The 20,499-nt window shown below is 43.8% G+C and overlaps 1 protein-coding gene across 1 annotated transcript; it reads right to left on the bottom strand.

Annotated features, from left to right (window-relative positions):
* Nucleotides 1-9,729: 9,729 nt before the first annotated feature.
* On the bottom strand, nucleotides 9,730-15,481 carry LOC118849235 (ETS translocation variant 3-like protein). Its single transcript, XM_036758321.1, has 5 exons — nucleotides 15,421-15,481; nucleotides 14,356-14,593; nucleotides 13,889-14,078; nucleotides 13,550-13,670; nucleotides 9,730-10,208 (listed from the first exon to the last, which is right to left on the bottom strand). Exons 1-5 carry the CDS (start codon nucleotides 15,479-15,481, stop codon nucleotides 9,730-9,732), a joined length of 1,089 nt encoding a protein of 362 aa, XP_036614216.1.
* Between the last annotated feature and the right edge of the window lie 5,018 nt (nucleotides 15,482-20,499).

Below are 20,499 nucleotides of genomic sequence, written 5' to 3'. Positions count from 1 at the left end.
GGAGCATGATACTCAATTTTGCTGGGTAGATGATTCTTGGTTTCAATCCTATCTCCATTTACCTCCAGAATATCATATTCCAAGCCCTACGATCCCTTAATGTAGAAACTGCTAGATCTTGTATTATTCTGATTGTGCTTCCACAATACTCAAATTGTTTCTTTCTGGCTGCTTGCAGTATTTTCTCCTTGATCTGGGAGCTCTGGAATTTGGTGACAATATTCCCAAGAGTTTTCTTTTTGGGATCTTTTTCAGGAGGCAATCAGTGGATTCTTTCATTTTCTATTTTACCCTCTGGCTCTAGAATATCAGGGCAGTTCTCCTTGATAATTTCTTGAAAGATGATGTCTAGGCTCTTTTTTTGATCATGGCTTTCAGGTAGTCCAATAATTTTTAAATGATCTCTCCTGCATCTGTTTTCCAGGTCAGTGGTTTTTCCAATGAGATATTTCACATTGTCTTCCATTTTTTCATTCCTTTGGTTCTGTTTTATAATATCTTGATTTCTCATAAAGTTACCAGCTTCCACTTGCTCCAATCTAATTTTTAAGGTAGCATTTTCTTCAGTGGTCTTTTGGACCTCCTTTTCCATTTGACTAATTCTGCTTTTCAAGATATTCTTCTCCTCATTGGCTTTTTGGAGCTCTTTTGCCATTTGAGTTAGTCTATTTTTTAAGGTGTTATTTTCTTCAGTATTTTTGGGGTCTCCTTTAGAAAGTCATTGACTTGTTTTTCATGGTTTTCTCACATCACTCTCATTTCTCTTCCCAATTTTTCCTCTACTTCTCTAACTTGCTTTTCCAACTCCTTTTTGAGCTCTTCCATGGCCTGAGACCAATTCATATTTTGCTTAGAGGCTTTTGATATAGGCTCTTTGACTTGGTTGACTTCTTCTGGCTGTATGTTTTGGTCTTCTTTGTCATCAAAAAAAGATTCCAAAGTCTGAGTCTGAATCTGAGAGCGTTTTCGCTGCCTGGCCATGTTCCCAGCCAACTACTTGACCCTTGAACTTTTCTTCAGTGTACAACTGCTTGTAGAGTAGAGAGTACTTTGTTCCAAGCTTGAGTGGCTGCGCTGCTGTTTTCAGAGCTACCTCTACACAGCAAGCTCTGCCACACCAGTGCTCCTTCTCCCCCAAGAACCACCAACCAGGATTGTGGCCCAGATCCAGGCAGGGCAAAGCAGGCTTTACACTTCTGCTCTAATTTGCCACTTAATTCCTCTTACCAGGTGGGCCTGGGGCCAGAGGCAACTGCAGCTGTAGCTCTGGAAGCAGCCTCAGAGTTGCACCACCCAAACTCCTTTCACTCTGTCCCAGCAGCTTTTCCTACTAACCTTCTCTGTTGTCTTTGGCGTTTGTGGGTTGAGAAGTCTGGTAACTGCCACAGCTCACTGATTCAGGGCACTATGCCTGTTCCACCCAGCTCCTGGTCTGGTTGGTCCTGGTGCAGCCCACACTGGGCTGTGCTCCGCTCTGCTCCCATCTCTGTGTGATAGACCCTTCCCAGCCTGTCCTGGGCTGGAGCCCTGCTTCTCTTTGCTATTTCATGGGTTCTGCAGCTCTAGAATTTGTTCATAGCCATTTTTGTAGATGTTTGGAGGGACCTGGGGTGGAGCTTAAGCAAGTCCCTGCTTTCCAGCCACCATCTTGGCTCCACCGAATTAAGTAACTTTTTATTTTGTAGGGCCCTTGGGTCGATGATCCTCAACAGAATAAAGATTTCTTATCCTTGCATTATAAAAACAGGCAAGACTATGGCTAATCTAGCTCTATAAATATTTTCCCCAGGCTTTGACTAGTGTTCTCAGGAATGTTGTTTTAGAATTTGGAGTGGAAGAGGGATGTTATTTGGTATAGGGAGCTCTTGGTGAGGATTTTTCCTCTGCCAGGAGAGATGGCACCTATTCTAAGATCTTATAGTGACTTTGAAAGTTGTCTGGGATATTTAGAGCTTAAGTGACTTGTCCAGGGTAACAAAGACTCTGTATGTGTGTGTGTGTGTGTGTGTGTGTGTGTGTGTGTGTGTGTGTATTGGAGACTGGACTTAAACCCCAGACTTCCTGACTAGAAGGTGCAGTGCTGTACTCCACTACCTGTACTGCTTCTCTTAATGAAAAATACAGCATCTTAAATTCAACAAATACTTTATTGAGAATCTACTTTGTGTCCAGCCTGGTGCTAAGCATCGTTAGGGATGCTTGTTGTTCAGTCATTTTCAGTCATGTCTGACTCTCCATGACGCCATTTCGGGTTTTCTTGGCAGAGGTATTGGAGTGGTTTGCCATTTCCTTCTCCAGCTCATTTTACAGATGAGGAAACTGAGGCAAACAGAGTTAAGTGACTTGCCCAGGGTCACACAGTAAGTGTCTGAGGCCAGATTTGAACTCAGAAAGATGAGTCTTCCTGACACCAGCACTGGCGCTCTATCTGCTGCCCACGTTAGGGATGCAGAAGAATGTTGAAAAGACCTACTTTCAAGCAGCTTACATAGGATCATAGATTTAGAACTAGAAGGGCCTTAAGAGGTCATTTAATCCTATGTCTTAATTTCAGAGCTAAGGAAAATAAGGCCCAGAGGATGAAGTATGTTGTACTTTTTGTATACAGGCATTTAATGTGGTGGAGACAGCATTTGAACCCCGGTCCTTTGACTCCAAATCTCCTTCCAATATACCATGCTGCTTCCTCATTCTAAATGGGAAGAAATGACCAAGGAAGATGATAAAAAGAGAATTTCACAAGCTATTATAGAATTAAATGCTAATATATGCTTAGAATAATGGGACAACCAGCTTTAAATCATGCAAGAACTAGTTTCCTCACTTGCTTTTCCCCTTACTCAGTTTCTTCATCTATAAAATAGGGATAGTGCTATCTGTGTAAAGGTTGCTCCCTAATACACCCACGGTTTTAGTCCCATGAGGAAGGACAGTATTGTTTATTGTTGGCACCATGGGGAGTATGTATGGCTCAGGCAGGTACATGGGGTGCTATTATGTCTGGGCAAGTTGGAAGGTGGTGTTTGGAACTTAAACAATTTCTGCTTGCTCAAAGTGTGCATGCACTAACTCTCCAGCTTTCCCTAGTATTTCCAAGGTTCCATGTTTAAAGTCTAGGGAAATAGAGTAATTCCAAAAATAACTCAAAATTTTCTTGGTTTCTGCCCCCACCTACTTGTATTCTCCAAATTTATCTTCCCATCTTACCAAATTCCCAAATAATTTAATCTCGTCATATAGATTAAGTGCATGGATAATGGTGAGAGAGAGGAGAGAGAGAGAGAGAGAGAGAGAGAGAGAGAGAGAGAGGGAGAGAGAGAAAGAGAGGGAAAAGTGGAACAGTAAGCTCTGAGGCAGAGAGAGTATGCAACTGTTCCAGGTAAAGTTGAATTTTCAACTCCTTCTATTCTATCTTCTCTTTTCTATCACTCACATCTCACCAGGGGAACAGATGTACCAAAAAGCCACTTTACCAAGCATTCTTGATCTCAAAATTCAAAGAGAGGAGGGGAACTACCTTATGTCAAGGACCTCTCAGCTTCTCCTGTGCCCGAGCCATTCTCCAGGAGAATGAATCAGTCAGAAGGCAGCAAGTGATGCATCTGCCCTTTGCAAACCCCTCCTAGGGAACAAGACAGTAGTGCAATCTTTGGTGGCTGCCCTTTAACACAGTAACCTACTAGTGCTATTAAGTTCCAAACTTCCATCTCTCTTTAGGGCCCAAAGATCCAGAAAAATGCAGGGGAAAACAGGTAGATGTACTTCTACCTACTATGCAGCAGAAGGCTGCTATTCAAGGGTTACATCTCTAGTACCTACCTCAGAGGGTTGTGGTAAAGCTCAAAAGAGATAATATCCATTAAACACTTCGTACACTTAAAAATGCAAGTTATTACAATTATAATAATAAGAATTATTATTAATCCAATGTATATTCTTTCTGGGAAATATTGATTGTCCCCCTGTAGTAAGCAAAGACATGATATATTTGTTGTTTTTCTCTTATTTTATTTTTAAATTTAAATTTATTTTATTTCCAGTTCTGAATTCTCTCCCTCCCATTCCCCTGCTTCACCCCTTGAGAAGGCAAGAAAAATGAAACCAAAAAACCCATTATAAATATGTGTAGCCACACAAAACAAATTACTGCATTAGCCATACCTAAGAAAGAAAAAGAAAGGAAGAAAAAGAAAAGAAAATATGCTTCATTCTGCACTGAATTTATCAGCTCTCTCTGGAGGTGGATAGCACATTTCATCATAAACTCTTTGGAATTATGGTTGGTCATTGCGTTGATGAGGGCAGCTAGGTGGTGCAGTGGATAGAGTGCCCAACCTGGAATCAGAATGACTCATCTTCCTGCGTTAAAATCTGCATCAGACACTTACAAGCTGTGTGACCCCGGGCAAGTCACTTAACCCTGTTTGCCTCAGTTTCCTCTTCTGTAAAATGAGCTGGAGAAGGAAATAGCAAACCACTCAAGTATCTTTGCCAACAGAACCCCAAATGGGGTCACAAAGAGTTGGACACTACTGAAAATGATAGAACAGAATTGTATATATCAGAGTTTTTAAGTCCTTCAGAGTTGATTGTCTTTACATATTGTTGCTGTAATATAAATTGTTCTCTTTGTTCTGCTCACTTCATCATAAGATTCTTCCCAAGTTTTTCTGAAACCATCCCCTTCATCATTCCTAATAGCCCAATAGCATTCTATAACATTCATATACCACAATTTGTTCAGCTATTCCCCAATTGATGGGCATCCTCTTAGTTTCCAGTTCTTTGTCACCACAAAAAGAGCTGCTATAAGTATTTTTGTGCCCATAGGTCCTTTTCTTCTTTCTTTCATTTCTTTCAGGGTATAGACCTAGTATTGCTGAGTCAAAGTTGTTGTTTGTCCTTCATTCAGAAGGAGGAACATGACATCAGGAAGGTGATGCTGTGACTTGCTAGTGAATTGGATTTAAGAGAGGAAGGGCTGTGCCAAGTTACCAGCCTCACTCTCTCATTTGGAACCATCTGGGTCCAGTGCAAGATACGGATCAGGATGATTAGAGATGGCCTCTGAATCAAAGAGTATGTACAGTTTAATAGATTTTTGTTGTCATTTGAAATTGGTTTCCATAATGGTTGGATTAGTTCACTGCTCCATCAACAATGCATTACTGTAGCATAGCCCCCTCCAGCACTTGTCATTTTCCTTTTTTGTCATCTTATCCATTCTTATGGATATGAGATAGTACTGGAGAGTAGTTTTAATTTTCATTTCTCTGATTATTAGTGCTTTAGAGCATTTTTTGACTATTAATACCTTGGATTTCTTCTTTTGAAAACTGCTTATTCATATCCTTTGATCATATATCAATTGGGTTATGCCTTTTTTTCTTTTAAATTGACTCAGTTCCCTATATATCTGAGCAATGAGACCTTTATCACAGAAGTGCTGTGCATAGAAGTTGCATTGAGTTTGTTTGTGCAAAAGCTTTTTAATTTTATATAATTGAATTATCCATTTTACCTCTTATGAATTTCTATATCTCTAATTTGGTGATAAACTCTTCCCCTACCCATAAATCTGGCAGGTAATTCTTCCTTTTTCCACTAATTTGCCTTTGATATCACTCTTTATATATAAATCACAACATGATGTATTAGAAAAATGAGTTGGAAGGAAGACTTAGGTAGGGTCTAGTATTAGTTTTACCACTAGTTGTGTGACATTAAGCAAGTCATCAGTTTTCTCATTTCTTAAGTTGAACTAGGTGATTTTTAAGATCCTTTCTAGCCCTGACTTTTTTTGATTTTATAAAGCTTGAGTTTGGACTCTATCTCCCTCTTTCTTGCCCACTCTGCTGACTGGTACAGTGGATAGTGGACACACTGAGTTTGGAATCAGGAAGATGTTGTCAGTTGTGTCTAACTATTCCTGACCCCATTAGCGGTTTTCTTGACAGAAATACTAGAGTGGTTTGTCATTTCTTTCTCCAGCTCATTTTACAGATAAGGAAACTGAGGCAAACAGGTATAAGTGACTTGCTCAGGGTCACACAGCTAGTAAGTGTCTGAGGCCAGATTTGAACCCAGGAAGATGAGTCTTCCTGACTCTAGGCCCGGTGCTCTATCCACTGAGCCACCTACCTCCCAAGGTTGTTGTGAGGATCAAATGATATAATATTCACAAAGCATTTAGTGCAGTGTCTGGCATATAGTAGGTGCTTAATAAATACTTTCTCCCTTCCCCTGAAACCAAAAGTTGTTTAACCCCCTTTTTGTTATGGACCCCTTTGACAGTTTGGTGACATCTTCATTCTCAAAATGAAGTTTTTAAATGCATAAAACAAAATGCACAGAATTACAAAGGAAACCAGTTATGCTGAAATACAATTATCAAAATGTTAAAACAAAAGACACAAATCCACAGACTCCAGGTTAAGAACCCTAGCTCTAGACTAAAGTGAATGAGTTCTAAGTCCTTTCAACTTATTTAAATAGTGTTTAGAGCTAGAAAGGACCTTAGACATCACCTAGCCTAACCTTCTCATTTCACAGATGACAAAACTGAGGTCTAGAAAGAGGAAGGTTATAAGATCAAACAACAGGGAGCGGAGCTGGGATTTGGATTTAGCTTCTCAGACTCCAAATCCAGAATCCTTGAAATTGGAGAATTGACCTGGGGTATGATTTCTGGAGATGGTTATTGATGATTTTGGATTTCTGGAGATGATTACAGAATTAAATTCTACCACCAGGAAGACATCCTGTGATGCTTCTGAGGTAGTCTGAAGATCCATTTGTTTATTAGAAGCTCCTTCAGTTATAAAATTAGAAAAATGATATACTACCCAAATAAGGTTGCTGTAAGCAGAGAGCTTTATAAACCTTAAAGTTCAACCATAAATTGTCTTTTTGAGTTGTCTCCCTCTGGTCTCTAGCAGTTTCTTGACCTCTCACATCTTTGCACCAAAGCTAAATTCAATTCCAGGATTATCACAGGTCATTGTAATGGTTGTGTATAACCACCAGAGGGCGCTAGTGCAATAGGGAAGCCCACAGCTAGCTCCGCTGGGGAGGGGGTCAGTGGGAGGGGGTATAGTCTATGTCCTCCCTAATCATTTATTCTAAAGAAACTTCTGAAAAGCCTACTGTGTGTTAGACTTGGAGAGGAGGGGGGAAGAAGAGTGGTAAATATGATATGGTTCCTGCCCCCATATTGTGCCCCTAGCCTTATTTCCAGCACTGCCAGAACCAGCCCATGTCCATACCTGTCCATTCATCTACCCAAATCCGCCTGGCGCCTCAAACCCAGAGTTCACCAGCCAGAAGTCTGAGTCCCCTGAGGCTGAGACTGAGAGTTCTGACTCTTGGGTTCACTGCGCTGACACCACCCACTCACAAGCAGTGGAGATCTCAAAGTTGTTCTCACCCCACCCCAGAAACCTGAATGTGTGTGTAAGAGGGTACAGAAATCAAAGACCAGCAGGACTGTGCAGTCAGAGAAGGTGGGGTAGCGCATAGGAGAGACAAGGGATGATCCCATTCCCCAGAAAGCCCCTATTGACCTTAGGGCAGTCTTTCAGTGAATCTGCCCCAAAGTCCCATACAAGACAATCTGAGTCCTTGTGCTGGGAGCAGACAACACAGGTTCTTTGTCTCCCAGGCTGGGATGGGCAGTGGGAAAGCCCCAGCCTGGGGCTTCCTCCTACCCGCAGTGGGGTGGGGGACAGGCCAGTGGTAAGAGGATGAATTCTTCAGTGGTCCGTTCCCCAGCTTGGGTTTGTCCTAGGAGAAAGAACTCTGGGGTGGGGTGGGGTGGGGAGAGGGGTGTTTAAGAGCCTTTGCTTTATGCAGGGGGAAGAGAGAGGGAGAAACCTCAGCCCCTAGCCTGGCCTTTCCTGTTCCTCCCAGATCCAGCTTGCTAACACGGACCCCTGGGGTTTTGCCAAGCTCGCAGGGCTGCACTAAGAGGGCCCCTTTGGAAGTCGTTGCAGTGAAGTTGAAAGAGCAAAAAAAATTTGAGTAAGAAGACCTAGGGTTTGAATTGGAATCAGCACCTAGCGATGGAATCCTGACTCTGCTATTTACTATCCCTGTGTTACCTTGGGCAATTCACTTTCTGTTTCCGAATCTTTTCATGGCTGACTCTAATGATCACAGGAATTACAGTGAGAACTAACATTATATACCCTGACTCTATGCCAGGCCCTTCGCTAAGTGCTTTATAATTATTATCTCTTATGATCCTCACAGCAACCCTGGGGGGCAGGTGCTAGTATTAGCTCCATTTTACACTTGAAGAAACTGAGGCAAAGAGAAGTTAAGTGACTTGCCCAGGGTCACACAGCTGGTAAGTGTCTGAAGTCAAATTTGAACTCAGGTCTTCTTGACTCTAGGTTCAGTTCTCTGTCCACTGTGCCACCTAGCTGCCCCTCAGAATTTTTTTTCAAAATGGAATGGAATTAAGTCCTCTACAATGGGTTTGGAGAGAAAGGAGTCAAAAGTATATCTTTAAAGGGTCCATAGACTTCTCAGAATGGCTAGAGGAGCAGAACTCTGGAGGAGGTGGGGAGCCCTCCTCACTCTGTGACTTAGTTTTTCTGTTTCTTGATATAGTAATAAGGAATCAATTCTCAAGCCTTTGTATCTAATGTAGGGAGAAGGCAGCAGTCATTACTTAACTGCCAGATGTTTGTTCCCTTAAGAAGTCCACAGCAGATTTCAGTAGGTCATGGCTTCCGTTCTTGTCCTCAGAAAGATTCTTGTCCTCCAGATAGGGAAATCCAGATTGAAATAGAAGTCACAATCCCTTCCCAGCACAGAGATCTTTCTCTCTCTACCCATGAGTAGGAAGGCTGTGGCTGGTTCTAGAGACCAGAGAAGGCAGGCAGTTCCCCAGGTGATTAAGAAAATTCAGGTGAAACAGGGAAGTAGGGTTAGTGTTTGAACCTGGGATGGTCGGGACACACACAGGGTAGCAGAAGTCAGTAGGGCAGAATGCACATTCTTCGTTAAAAGCATTTTATTCACCACAATGGGGTGGGTTACAGAGATTGGGAGAGGTCTGGGGGTAGAAGGGAATGCATCCGTTTAGAAACAGAAACCCCAGAATCACAGCACTTATCGAGAAGGGAGGAGACTGAGAAAGAGCTAAAGAAATATAGATACATGCTAGGGTTGGGGAAGTGGGGAGACCTTAGTCACTCTTATGACACTTAAAATGAGTGACTTCAAAATTGGGAACACTTAGGGTCCCCCTTCCTTCCCCAACTTAATCCTTTACCTTGCGATTAACCCTTTGAGAGAATGATGGAAAGCTGGGGACTTTCCAATAGAGGAACCTCTTCATACCCCCTCCTCCTCCCACACATAGACCAAGAGATGAGAGGTGGAGAGGGTGGGAAGAGCGGGAATAAACCAAACCTCTTGAACTGATAAAATCTTTGGTCAAAGGGTCAGGGATTCTATCTCAGTGGCCCCACCCCATCTGATGAAGAGAGGAGTCATGGCCTTCCCTGTTACCCTCAAACCCTTGCCCTCCCACCTTGGGATCCCCATTTAATTTCCTTCTTTAGGTTTGACTTCAATCCTTCTACTTCAGTTAAGCCCATGTTCAGTGCCTGGAGCCAGTGTGGGGTTGGGGCTGGGGAGAGGCAGACCCAGGAAGAAGGTAAGATAGTGAAGGAGGGACAGAGCAGAATCATGGGAGAAGCTTTATCAATTACCTTCCAGTTAAGGAGGATCCAAAGACCACACGGCTTTGAAGTTCTCCAGACCCCGGGAAGCATGATTTCCCTCCCTGGTTTTGAGTCTATGTACCTCTGAAGGGAAATCTACTACAGGTCTCTGACATCCCTTTCCTCCCACCCTTAAGTCCTGCTTTACTTCAGTCTCCTCAGGCCTCAGAGGTAGAAACCTCAACCTCTCCCCTGCCCCAGACCCCATCCCAGCCAGAAGGGGAAACCCTGGGAAAACCTTTCCACCTGTGGGGAATCCCACTCCAGCAAATAGAGAATCAGTCTTAGAGGGCCCAGGGGACTGCTGCTCTTGGAGGGTAGAGGGGAGGAAGGGCCCTGAGAATCGTGGCCGCTCATTTGGAAGAGGAGTTGAGAGGGGAGGAGGCAAAGAGGCAAGGGGAGGGAGTTCATTCCGGGGATTCTGGAAATGGTAGCAGGGGCTCAACAGGCAAGGAGCTTGGGGAGAGCCAAGACCTAGAAAGAGGGGAAAAAAGGGGAGTCAGAAGGAGTGACAGCTTGGTGTATTGGATTCTTAACCTGGGGTCCACAGATGCATGGGCAGATTTTACGGAGTCTGAGAACTTGGATGGGAAAGATATTTTGACAATTGCATTTCAGCATAATTGGTTTCCTTTGTATTTTATTATGTACATGTAAAAACATTTTTTGAGAAAGAGTCCAATTCCCCAAATTGCCAAAGGGGTCGGTCCATGATGAAAAAAAAATGCTTAAGAGCCCCTGATAGTGGAGAAGGGCACTGGATTTGAACCCAGAGTACCTGAGTTAGGATTTCTAATGACTAATTATTTGCTTGAGATCTTGGGCCTCAGTTTCCTCTCTTGCAAACTCTCCTGAGTTATGATCTCTCAGATCCCTCCCATCTCTAATTCTATGATCCTATGAATGTCTATATTTTCAGTTTTTCCTCCCTCCTGAATCTCATTGCTCCCTTTGTCTCTCCTGGTACCATCTTGCTCACAATCTCCAGGCCTGTCCGGCTCCGTAATGAACACAGTGTGATTCTACCAGGTCATTTAACCTACCTTGGTGTTCTTATCTGTAAAATAGGGACAGTAATACCTGCTCTGTCTTGCCTACTTAGTAAGGTTATTGTAAAGGCATTAAATAAAATCACAAAATAGGTACTCTTTCACAAAATTATTAAGTAAAATTATTAATGTTAAAATATTTATCAAATCATATGAAAAATGTGAGAGTACTTTGATAAGATAAAGGTAATTTGGCATGAGACATCACTGGTTCTTCTCTTTCTAGCCCTATCTCTCATAGCATCCTGGAATGCCAAAGCTGGAAGGATCCTTAGAACGTAGAACGTTGGAACGCAGAACATAGTGTTAGACCTGGAAGCAACCTTAAAACATAAAATGCCATGACATGGATAATTAAATCTATAAAGGACCTCAGATGTCATGTGGCACAACCCCTTCATTTTATACACCGAAGTGACTTGCCCAAGATCACACCACCAATTAACGGAAGAGCTGGGACTAGAACCAATGCATTACTGGGGTCCAGATCAGCGTATTTTATTTTTTGGAGGGGGGGAGGCAGGGCAGTTGGGGTTGGGTGACTTGCCCAAAGTCACACAGCTAGTATGTGTGTCAAGTGTCTGAGGCTGGATTTGAACCCAGGTCCTTCTGACTCCAGGGCCGATGCTCTACTCACTGTGCCACCTAGCTGCCCCTATCAGTGCATTTTCTATTAGAACCATAATGAGATCACAGTGTCCAGAGCTTTGCCCCAGGGTGCCAACAACTGAAGGAAGTGGAGTACCTTCTCCTCGCAGCAGTGCAGAGACTGCCATCTCCATGTCTTATGGGCCTTCTCTGGCCTTCAATGACCATCTTGACCCAACTCTCTCACCCAGGGCATCTCCCAGCAACACTGGGTCCTCATTTGGACCACCATCTTTGCTGCCACCACCAGGCCCGAAACTGGTTTTGCCCTAGACAAAATAGTCCATAGTAATGGTTCTGCTTCCTAAATATGTCACCCCGCCTCCCACCCTCATTGCATATTCCCTCCTGTAGAAAGTGTTCCCGCACTGACTCCCTCTAACGTCTCTGCCCTCTCCAACTCTTTCCCAGTTCGCCAACCTTGAGAGCCAAAGCTTTCTTTGGCAGTAGAATCATATGCCCTTATCTGAACATCTCTGTATATCCCTTTAGGTGAGGAGTATGTCCTATCTCTTCCCTCATCTGGGAGCTTCCTGAGGACGAGGCCTATATTTCTTCTTCCCAGTGGAATCCCTCCTGGTTCCTCAGCTGTCAGCACAGGGCTGAAGCAGACACTTATAGACAGCCCAATCTCAAACCTATTCCCTTAGGGTCTATTTCCTAATGCAGCTAGATGGTTCAGTAGATCTCTGCACTCAGAGCTCAGGAAGGCCTGAGTTCAAATATGGCCAGCCTCAGACCCTGGGCAAATTTCTTAACTTCTTAGAGCCTGACTTTCTTCATTAGCAAATGAAGGGTCATAACAGCACCGACCTTCGAGATCATATGTATGAAGCACTTTGTGAACCTTAAAGCACTGTATAAATGCCGGTGAGGGTGATAATGATTTTCCCCATAGGCAAGTGTGGTATGGTAGAAAGAGCTGAGTCAGAACTCAACTGGGTTCTAACTCTGCCTCTAACGCATGCTAGCTGGGTGACCTTAGATAGGTCATTTAAGTTTTTTCAGCCTTCATCTCCTCACTTTTAAAATTGGGATAAAGATATTTGTACCTACCTCATACAGTTGCTGGAAGGAAAGTACTTTAAAGCTCCATAATAACATGAGTGATTTCTGACCCCTGTTGAACTTCCCCCAAGGAGCCTCCTTTCTTAGGAGGGGAGAATATAAGGGAGGGTAGGGTCCCCCTGGACCAACTACAGTCCAGAATCCCAGGGCTCAGGATTGTAGCTACTTCTAAATTCAGTGACTAGTATCCTCATTTTCCTTTGTTGGGGATGGGGGCAGATGAGAATGGATGTGAGCTCAAAAACAACAGCTGGAGTCAGTTGTGAAAGAAGTATTTGGGGATTTTTTTGCCCCCTAGGGTGGCACAGTGGATAAGATGTTGGGCCTGGAGTAAAGAAGATGTGAGTTCAAATGTGGCCTCAGATACTTCCTAGCTATGTGACCCTGGGCAAGTCACTTAATCCTGTTTGCCTCAGTTTCCTCATCTGTAAAATGAGCTAGAGAAGGAAATGGCAAACTACTCCAGTACTTTTGCCAAGGAAATCCTAAATGGGGTCAGGAAGAGTGGGACAAGGCTGAACCAACTGAACGACAGCACCAACAACTCCAAACTACTAGAAAATAGAGAAGTTGAGTGGCTGTAGGGCATTTCCAGGATTGGGGGATGGGAGAGAGGGAGCAGGCAGGGCTGCCCAGGAGCTGTCTAGCTCTGTTTCTAGACTACATGTTCAGGCAGGTCCTGAGACAGTCCCACACCCACTGTGCCAGCAGACTCACCTGGGCCCAGGTTCCTGGAGCCTGCTGGAAAGACTGGGAAGAGAGTTTTCTGTAACCCAGCACTGACAGGAAGGATTCCTATGTCCTGGAGCACAGCAGGGAGTAACTAAAGGCACCTTTTTGTATGAAAATTGATAGAAATGGGTAGGTGTGGGAGAGAATGATGCAAATTTGGATACTGGGGAGGAACCCAAGCTATCTGGGCCTTCTAGAGGCCTTGTAGCCATTCACATAGGGTAACAATCCAACCCCCCTACGAAAACACAAAACACCCTCCAGTCTGAATTTCTCTTCTACTTTAAGATTCCCCTGTCTCCTTCCAGAGCCACTCACGATGGTCACTGCTGCTGCTTCCCTTCTTATCCTCAGTGGGCTCCAGGGAGCTTGGGGAACTCCGCTGCCCAGACAGCTGCTCCATAATTGCCCGATGGGTGAACAGAACGGTGTGGAGGAGCTAGAAAGGGAAAAGGTCAAGGCTTCTAAGAATACCTGAAAGGAGTGGCCAGGAAGGGACTGGTGAAATGTGGAGGAGGAGAAGAAGGAGAAAGAAGAGGAGAAGGAGGAAGAGGAAGAAGAGGAAGAGGAGGAAGACAAATGGCTAGGATGACACTGGGGCACAGAGCAGGACCATGGAAGGAGGGACACCGTGAGAGGAAGAGTCATTGTGCCTACCTCACTCTGCATACCAACAGGAATCAAGGCTGGACTGTATATGCCTGGGGTACCCAGCAACAGAGGGGGTGGAGGTGGGGGCCGCATGTCCCACAGTGGATAGTTGACAACAATGAGTTTGCTGAAGTTGAACTTATAAGTAAACCTCTTGCCTTTGGTCTTGTGCAGGATTCTCTTATTGTAGTAGTATCTACAGAAGACATGGCTGAGGTTAGATAGACAATGGAATGAGCCAAAATGGCCCATCTCTTGGGGCCACTAGCTATTTTGCCCACAGCTCAGAATACCTCACAGGTTCTACTGGAGACTGGAATATGCAGTCTCAAAGGGCGTGACCCTGAAGGGGAAGTTAACAGAACCCATAGCTCCAATGGGATCAGAAACTGGAACCTAGAACTCTTCCTTAACCCTGCGGTTAAGGGCTCAGGGCCCTGTCTCCCTCTCCCTCCTCCCCATCCTTCCCTCACCTGAGAGCCCGGCTCAGCTTGTCATAGTTCATCTGTGGTTTGCACTTTCTTCGGCCCCAGAGGCGGGCTACTTCCTCTGGGTCCTTGATGACAAACTCCCCATACTCTCCCTGCTGCCAGGCAATGACATGGCGGAACTCCTCCTTCTGAAGCAGCTCCAAGATGAAATGCCACAGCTGGATCTGCCGGGAGCCTGGGGAGGACTCTGCCTTGTAGGCCCAGTCTGGGAAGGCCAGGCCTAGGGGTATGAGACAGTGAAAGTGGTGTAGATACACAAGCTGTTGTCCAATGATGGGACTAACTTCCCAAAGAGGGTAGGGTAGAGATAAGGAAAAAGGGACCTCTTGGTGATGGACTAATATGCAGAATAAGACATATTTTTGGACATGTCCAATAAGAGAATTTGTTTTGCTTTACTAGGAAAGTTGTTCAGTCAATTTCAGTAATGTGACCCCATTGGGGGTTTTCTTGGTAAAGATACTGGAGTGGTTTGCCATTTCCTTCTCCAGCTCATTTTACAGGTAAGTAAACCAAGGCAAACAGGGTTACTCAAGGTTACACAGGTAGTAAGTGTCTGAGGCCAGATTTGAACTCAGGAAGATGAGTCTTCCTGACTCTAGGCCTGACGCTCATCCACTGCACCACCTAGCTGATTTCAAAATCAGCCTCAGACACTTACTAGCTGTGTGACCTTGGACAAGTCACTTAATATCTTTGTCTCCTCCTCTATAAAATGAGGATAATGACAGTACCTACCTCCCTGGCGTGTTGTGGAATCAAATGAAATAATCATTTTAAAGTACTTTTAAAATCTTAAAATGCTATGTAAATGCTAGCTATTATTGTTATTTGTTACAAGAATTTTCTTTTTTCTTTTTCCCAGGGTGGGGGATTGATGGGAGGAAAAAAATATGATAAATTTTCTTTAAAATTCAATTTTAAAGTATTTAAAAATATTTTCAAAAAAGAAAAAGGGGGACTCTGAACAGGGTAAAGAAAGAGAGTCTTCTGGGCAGGGGGATAATATACTGTGGAAGAGGGGTAATGGACTGAGAAGCATCTTACCTGAGATCCAATAGGAGCTGGGAACTGGGGAGATGCCCTCAGTCAGACAGTGGCAGTGCATTGTCCACTCCTAAAGGAGAGAGCTCTGTCTGTCCAAGCCTTGGGAGACAAGAGGAACTAATTGAGAGGGAGAGACAAAGAGAAGAGATAAAGGGAAACTCAGAGAAAGGGGGGGGGGAACTATTGTGTAAGGAGTCAGAGATGGAGAGACAGACCAAAAAAAGAAAAGTAGAAAGAAAGAGATAAAGAGTTCAGAGGGAAATAAATTAAAGGTGGATTAGATTAAGAGAAGAAAGGAAAGAAAGTGGAGGTATAATAGAGAAGGGTAACTATGACCCACAGCCAGCAAGGTTCCGTCATTTCCCCAGGGACTATACCTCGGATTGGGGCACCATAATAACCCAGAGCCAGGGCTGGGGCTTTAGCCACTTAAATAGATAGAAGAGGGTAGGGAGGCGGAATAGTCAAAGGGTCTCTTCTGTCCCCCTTTCACTTCCCTTCCCCCAAATATCAAGGGATTTAGAAAAAGAGAGAGCCCTTCCCCTCCACTCAGGGCTTAAGGGGATTGAGGGTTTTTCTGACAGAAGACAGGAGAAGATGTAATTAATCTCATATTCTGTTTTTAAACAATCAGTGCTGGGAGTGGGGGTGAGGTTTGGGGGGGGTAGTGGGGTGTGTGTGGCATGGATAGTAAAGGAAGGGTAAGGTGCAGCACAGTTGTTTCTTCGATTCCTACTGCCCCTACATACACATGTATGTACATACATATACATACATACCTACACACACATACATACATATGAGTGCATGCACACACACACACACATACCACACACACACACACACACGGGCTACAAGGGAGATTCCTGAGAATTTATAAATCTAGGAAGAGAAGAAATGATGTGGAATTCACCCATGGCTGGCAGATGGAAGATTTGAAAATGTATATTACAAATATTTGCCTTCTGGATGGAATTTGCATGGGGTAGAGGTGGGGAGGCAAGAAGGAAAACACACGATCCAAAGCCAGGCAGACAAAAGGAAATAATATAATTAGAAGATTGAGGTTAGATCTGAAGAAAGACTTTCTAGCAAGGAAGAACAAGATAGATAGGAAGGAGGAAGAAGGAACATCATGGAGTCTCTTTCTTTTGGAACTTTCAATGCCATGGAGATTTTTGTCTGATTTCTCAGTTTTGTCTGAGTCAAGGAGATCAGATAGTGTCTTGCCTTAAGTTTCTCTCTCTGATGAGGTTAACATAACATCTAATTAGAATCATAAATGTCAGACTGAAAAGGATGTTAGGGATCCCTTTGTACAATCCTCCAACTTTATGTTATAGAAGAAGATTAGATGAAGAGATATAAAGGGATCTGCCCCAGATCACACAGGCAGTGAGTTGATATCAGAGCTAAGTCTACTTCCCGGGTCTCCTGACACCTGCTGTTCCAATACTCTTCTCACTATACTATCTTCCATGATGGTACCAGATGGGGACCTGATCGGCATGACTTAGTGGCTGGAGAACTGGCTTTGGAGTAGAAGGTCCAGAATTCAAGTCCTGTCCCTCACGTGTATCGGCTATGTGGCCATGAACAAGTCAATCAGCTATTCAGTACACTAGGACTCTCTCTAAGACTATAAATTATTTGTGAGTTGTTCATTTGCATTGGTGGAAGGGAATTCCATACCAGGAGTTCCTAACACCAATAAAGTCCCAAGTTCAAACCCCCCAAAATGCACACACATACATATATATAAAATATACTTGAGATGCATAAAAATGAGCTCATGTGTCTTAAAGTCACAGATTACATTTCCTATAAATGCTAGAAGGGACCATAATTACCAGTCCTAATTCAACCCCTTCATTTTATACATATTTACAAATAAATAAATAAATGAAAATAAAATTTATAAATTTCATTTATAAATAAGAAAATTAAAGCCAAAAGAAGGGACATAACTTCCCTAGCAGCTGAAGAAGAATCCCAAGTCCTCCCTTGGTTCTAAAGAATCTGATGGCATTTTCCTGGCCCACAGGCATTCTAAACTAAGAACCTAAATTTACAAAGGGAAAATGCAAATTTACCACCCAGGGTGAAGCAAGTGCCTGCTCTTATCTCTGCCAGCCACTAGGTACCCAGACTGTGTTCCCTAAGAATCACAGAACTGATGGAGCCTCTTCCGGAAGAAACAATAGTATGGTAGAATGGACTAAAGCCTGGGTTTGAGTTCTGACACTACCACCAAATAGTGAAAAGCCAGGTTCAAGGAACAGCCAGTAAGCTAGTTTGCTGGAAAATGGAATGCATGAAAAGGAGTAAGATGTTTGGAAAGGCAGGCGGGAGACAAATTGGGGAGCACTTTTATACATACTGCACTCAGGAGTTTGTGTTTTAACCTAGAGGCCATAGGGAGTCATTGAAGATTTTTGAGTAGGGCATTGACCTGGTCAGAACTGAGTTTTGGGAGGCAATCAGGGTTAAGTGACTTGCCCAGGGTCACACAGCTACTAAGTGTCTGAGGTCAAATTTGAATTCAGGTACTCCTGACTCCAAGGCTGGTACTCTATCCACTGCACTACCTAGCTGTCCCAGAACTGAGTTTAAAGAATATTAATTTGGCAGCTGAGTAGAGGATAGATTAGAGAGGGAGCAGGATTGGAAGCATGAGGACCAAATGTAACAACAGTCCTGAATGAGGGCCAGATTTCAGTTTCCAGCCTTTAAGCCAGAAAATTATTCCTTAGGTCAAACCTTGGACAGTGTAACAGTGCACATCCCTATATAACCTGGTCCGCCATAAGGATGATCCCAGTGCTGGGACCTGATATTGTTGTCCTTGCCATCCTCCTCCTCCCCCCCCAACCCCAACCTCCTCCAGAAGCTCTTCCTCATTATGATGAGCTCAGCATCATTCCCCCCTCCAGCCACAGCAGCAGGGCCATCTCCGTGGCCTGAGCCACACAGAGAGTATTGAGAACCATAAATCATAAAGGATCATAACCTAATCATGAATGATCGAGATAGGAGGGGGCCAAATCTCTTTACTTAGTTTCCTCTGTTTCTAGAAGGCAAGCAGGGTCTGAACAACAAGTGAGGATTATCATGTCATTGTGTGCATAGCTATGATATTAATAATTTCTTCTGTCCATATCAGCTTCCACTATTACAGTTATGATTATTGAGTCATTCTCATAATAACAATGAAGATGAGGATAATGGTGGTGGTTATAAAGATCAAGGTTTTGATGGGAGCTTTGGAGCCAGAGAGGATATTCTGAGCAGAAATAATGAATAACAGCAATTCACATTTATACGAACCCTTTAAGGTTTACAAAGCACTGTTCCTACAACAATCCTTCGAGCTAGGTAGTGAGAGTATGGTAACTCCCATTTTATTGATGGGGAAACTGAGTCTCAAAGAGATAGTATTATTGATTTTGGCCACACAATAAATGTTAGAAACAGAATTTGGATCTGATTCTGAGTCCATGGCTCTTTTGATGGGGCCACTTTGTCAGTCAGTTGATGAATCAATCAGGGCAGAGGAAGATTGGGAGGAAGCTTCAGGGAGGAGGGAGAAGCTGAGAAGTTGAAGCCTGGGTGGGGAGAAATTCTGGAGAAATTCTTGACTCAAACTTCCTTCTAAGAGGAAGTAATTGAAGGAGACAGAGAGTCAAAATAGACAGATGGGTGGACAGATAGGAGCCCAGAGAGGATGGCAGATATGTAACATCAGAGACAGATGGACAGAGAAGCAAAGACTATGCCTACTTGGGGCGGGGGGGCACATCCTTTTTAATAACCAAAGTGGATTGACAGCATAATCTGATCAAATAGATCAAATTTGGCAAATTAGACAAAAATTGGTCGTTATAGTAACCAAAAAATGTTTAATTTACCTAAAAGAGTATAAATTTGCTGGCTACATACACACACATACAAAGATATGGATTGGGTGATCAGAGAGAGAGGAAAATCAAGACAGAGAAAGTGAAAGAAAAACACAGAGAGAATGAGAGAGAGAGAGAAAGGGAGGGAGGGAGGGAGAGGGAAGAGGAGACATAGAGCTGGAAAAGGCAGATGAAGAAAGAAGCCAAGAAACTCTAGACAGAATACAGACCTGGGTGTAAGAAGAAACAGCGTGAGGGACAGGGCAGACACCATTTAAGCTAAAGAGAGAAACATGTTAAGATTTTTTTCCAGTTCAAATTGTGTAATTCTAGAGAGAGACCCACAGGGGAAAATAGAGATGGAGTAAGAGAGACAAAGAGAGACAGAGAAAAATCCCCCAGAGAAAAAGAGGTAGGCCTCCTGGGGAAGATTTCATGCTTGTTAGCATTGAACAAATGAGCCTCCTTCCCCAGGCACCACTACCCCTCCTTCTACTGATCCGTATCCCTCCCAACTACACACCTCCTCCCAAGCCCCAATCTGATTAGAAGACTAGGGGCTGGGCCCCTTCACTCCTGTTTGATCTTCTGCCCTGAGTGGAGTCCACTCCTGAGACCTCTCTTAATGCTATTAGCTAAAGCTACTTAGGGGAGGAGAGCCAGAGGGGCTGGTGAGGGGAGGGAGGGAGGCAAGAAGTGAGGGAGTTAGGGGCCCCCAAACCAGCCATTTTTTTTTTCCCTTTGGAGACTCAAGGGTAGGGACCAGACTGTCCTTTTCTTCCTCCTCTCCACCCAAAGCTCCAGTGACTTCAAGAGGTGGGGGATGGGACAGTTTAAATTCCAGGAAGGTAAACCTGGGCAGGCTGGTAGGGAATTCTAATGTTGTGTCCCTCCCCTGGCCTGATCCAAATCCAAGGAGATTATTCTGCCTTTGGCTGTTGTCTTGCTTTCTGTTTTTCTTTGTATCAGTTTTGCCCAGTCTTTGTGTTTGTCTAGCTCCGTTTCTCTTTTCCCTTTCCCTTCTGAAAAACAAAACAAAACAACAGCCCATCTTTTACTTCCATTCACTTCTGGCAACTAAGGAAGCACTTTCTTCTGCCTAACCAACACCTTTTCCACAGCAGTTCTGGACTCTCTGCCTCTGCTCTCCACCTCTCACCCCCATCCCCAAGATGAAGCC

Source organism: Trichosurus vulpecula, chromosome 4 (genome assembly GCF_011100635.1).
Source record: "Trichosurus vulpecula isolate mTriVul1 chromosome 4, mTriVul1.pri, whole genome shotgun sequence".
Classification (NCBI taxonomy): Eukaryota; Metazoa; Chordata; class Mammalia; order Diprotodontia; family Phalangeridae; genus Trichosurus; species Trichosurus vulpecula.
This window is presented reverse-complemented; position numbering and strand designations above follow the sequence as displayed.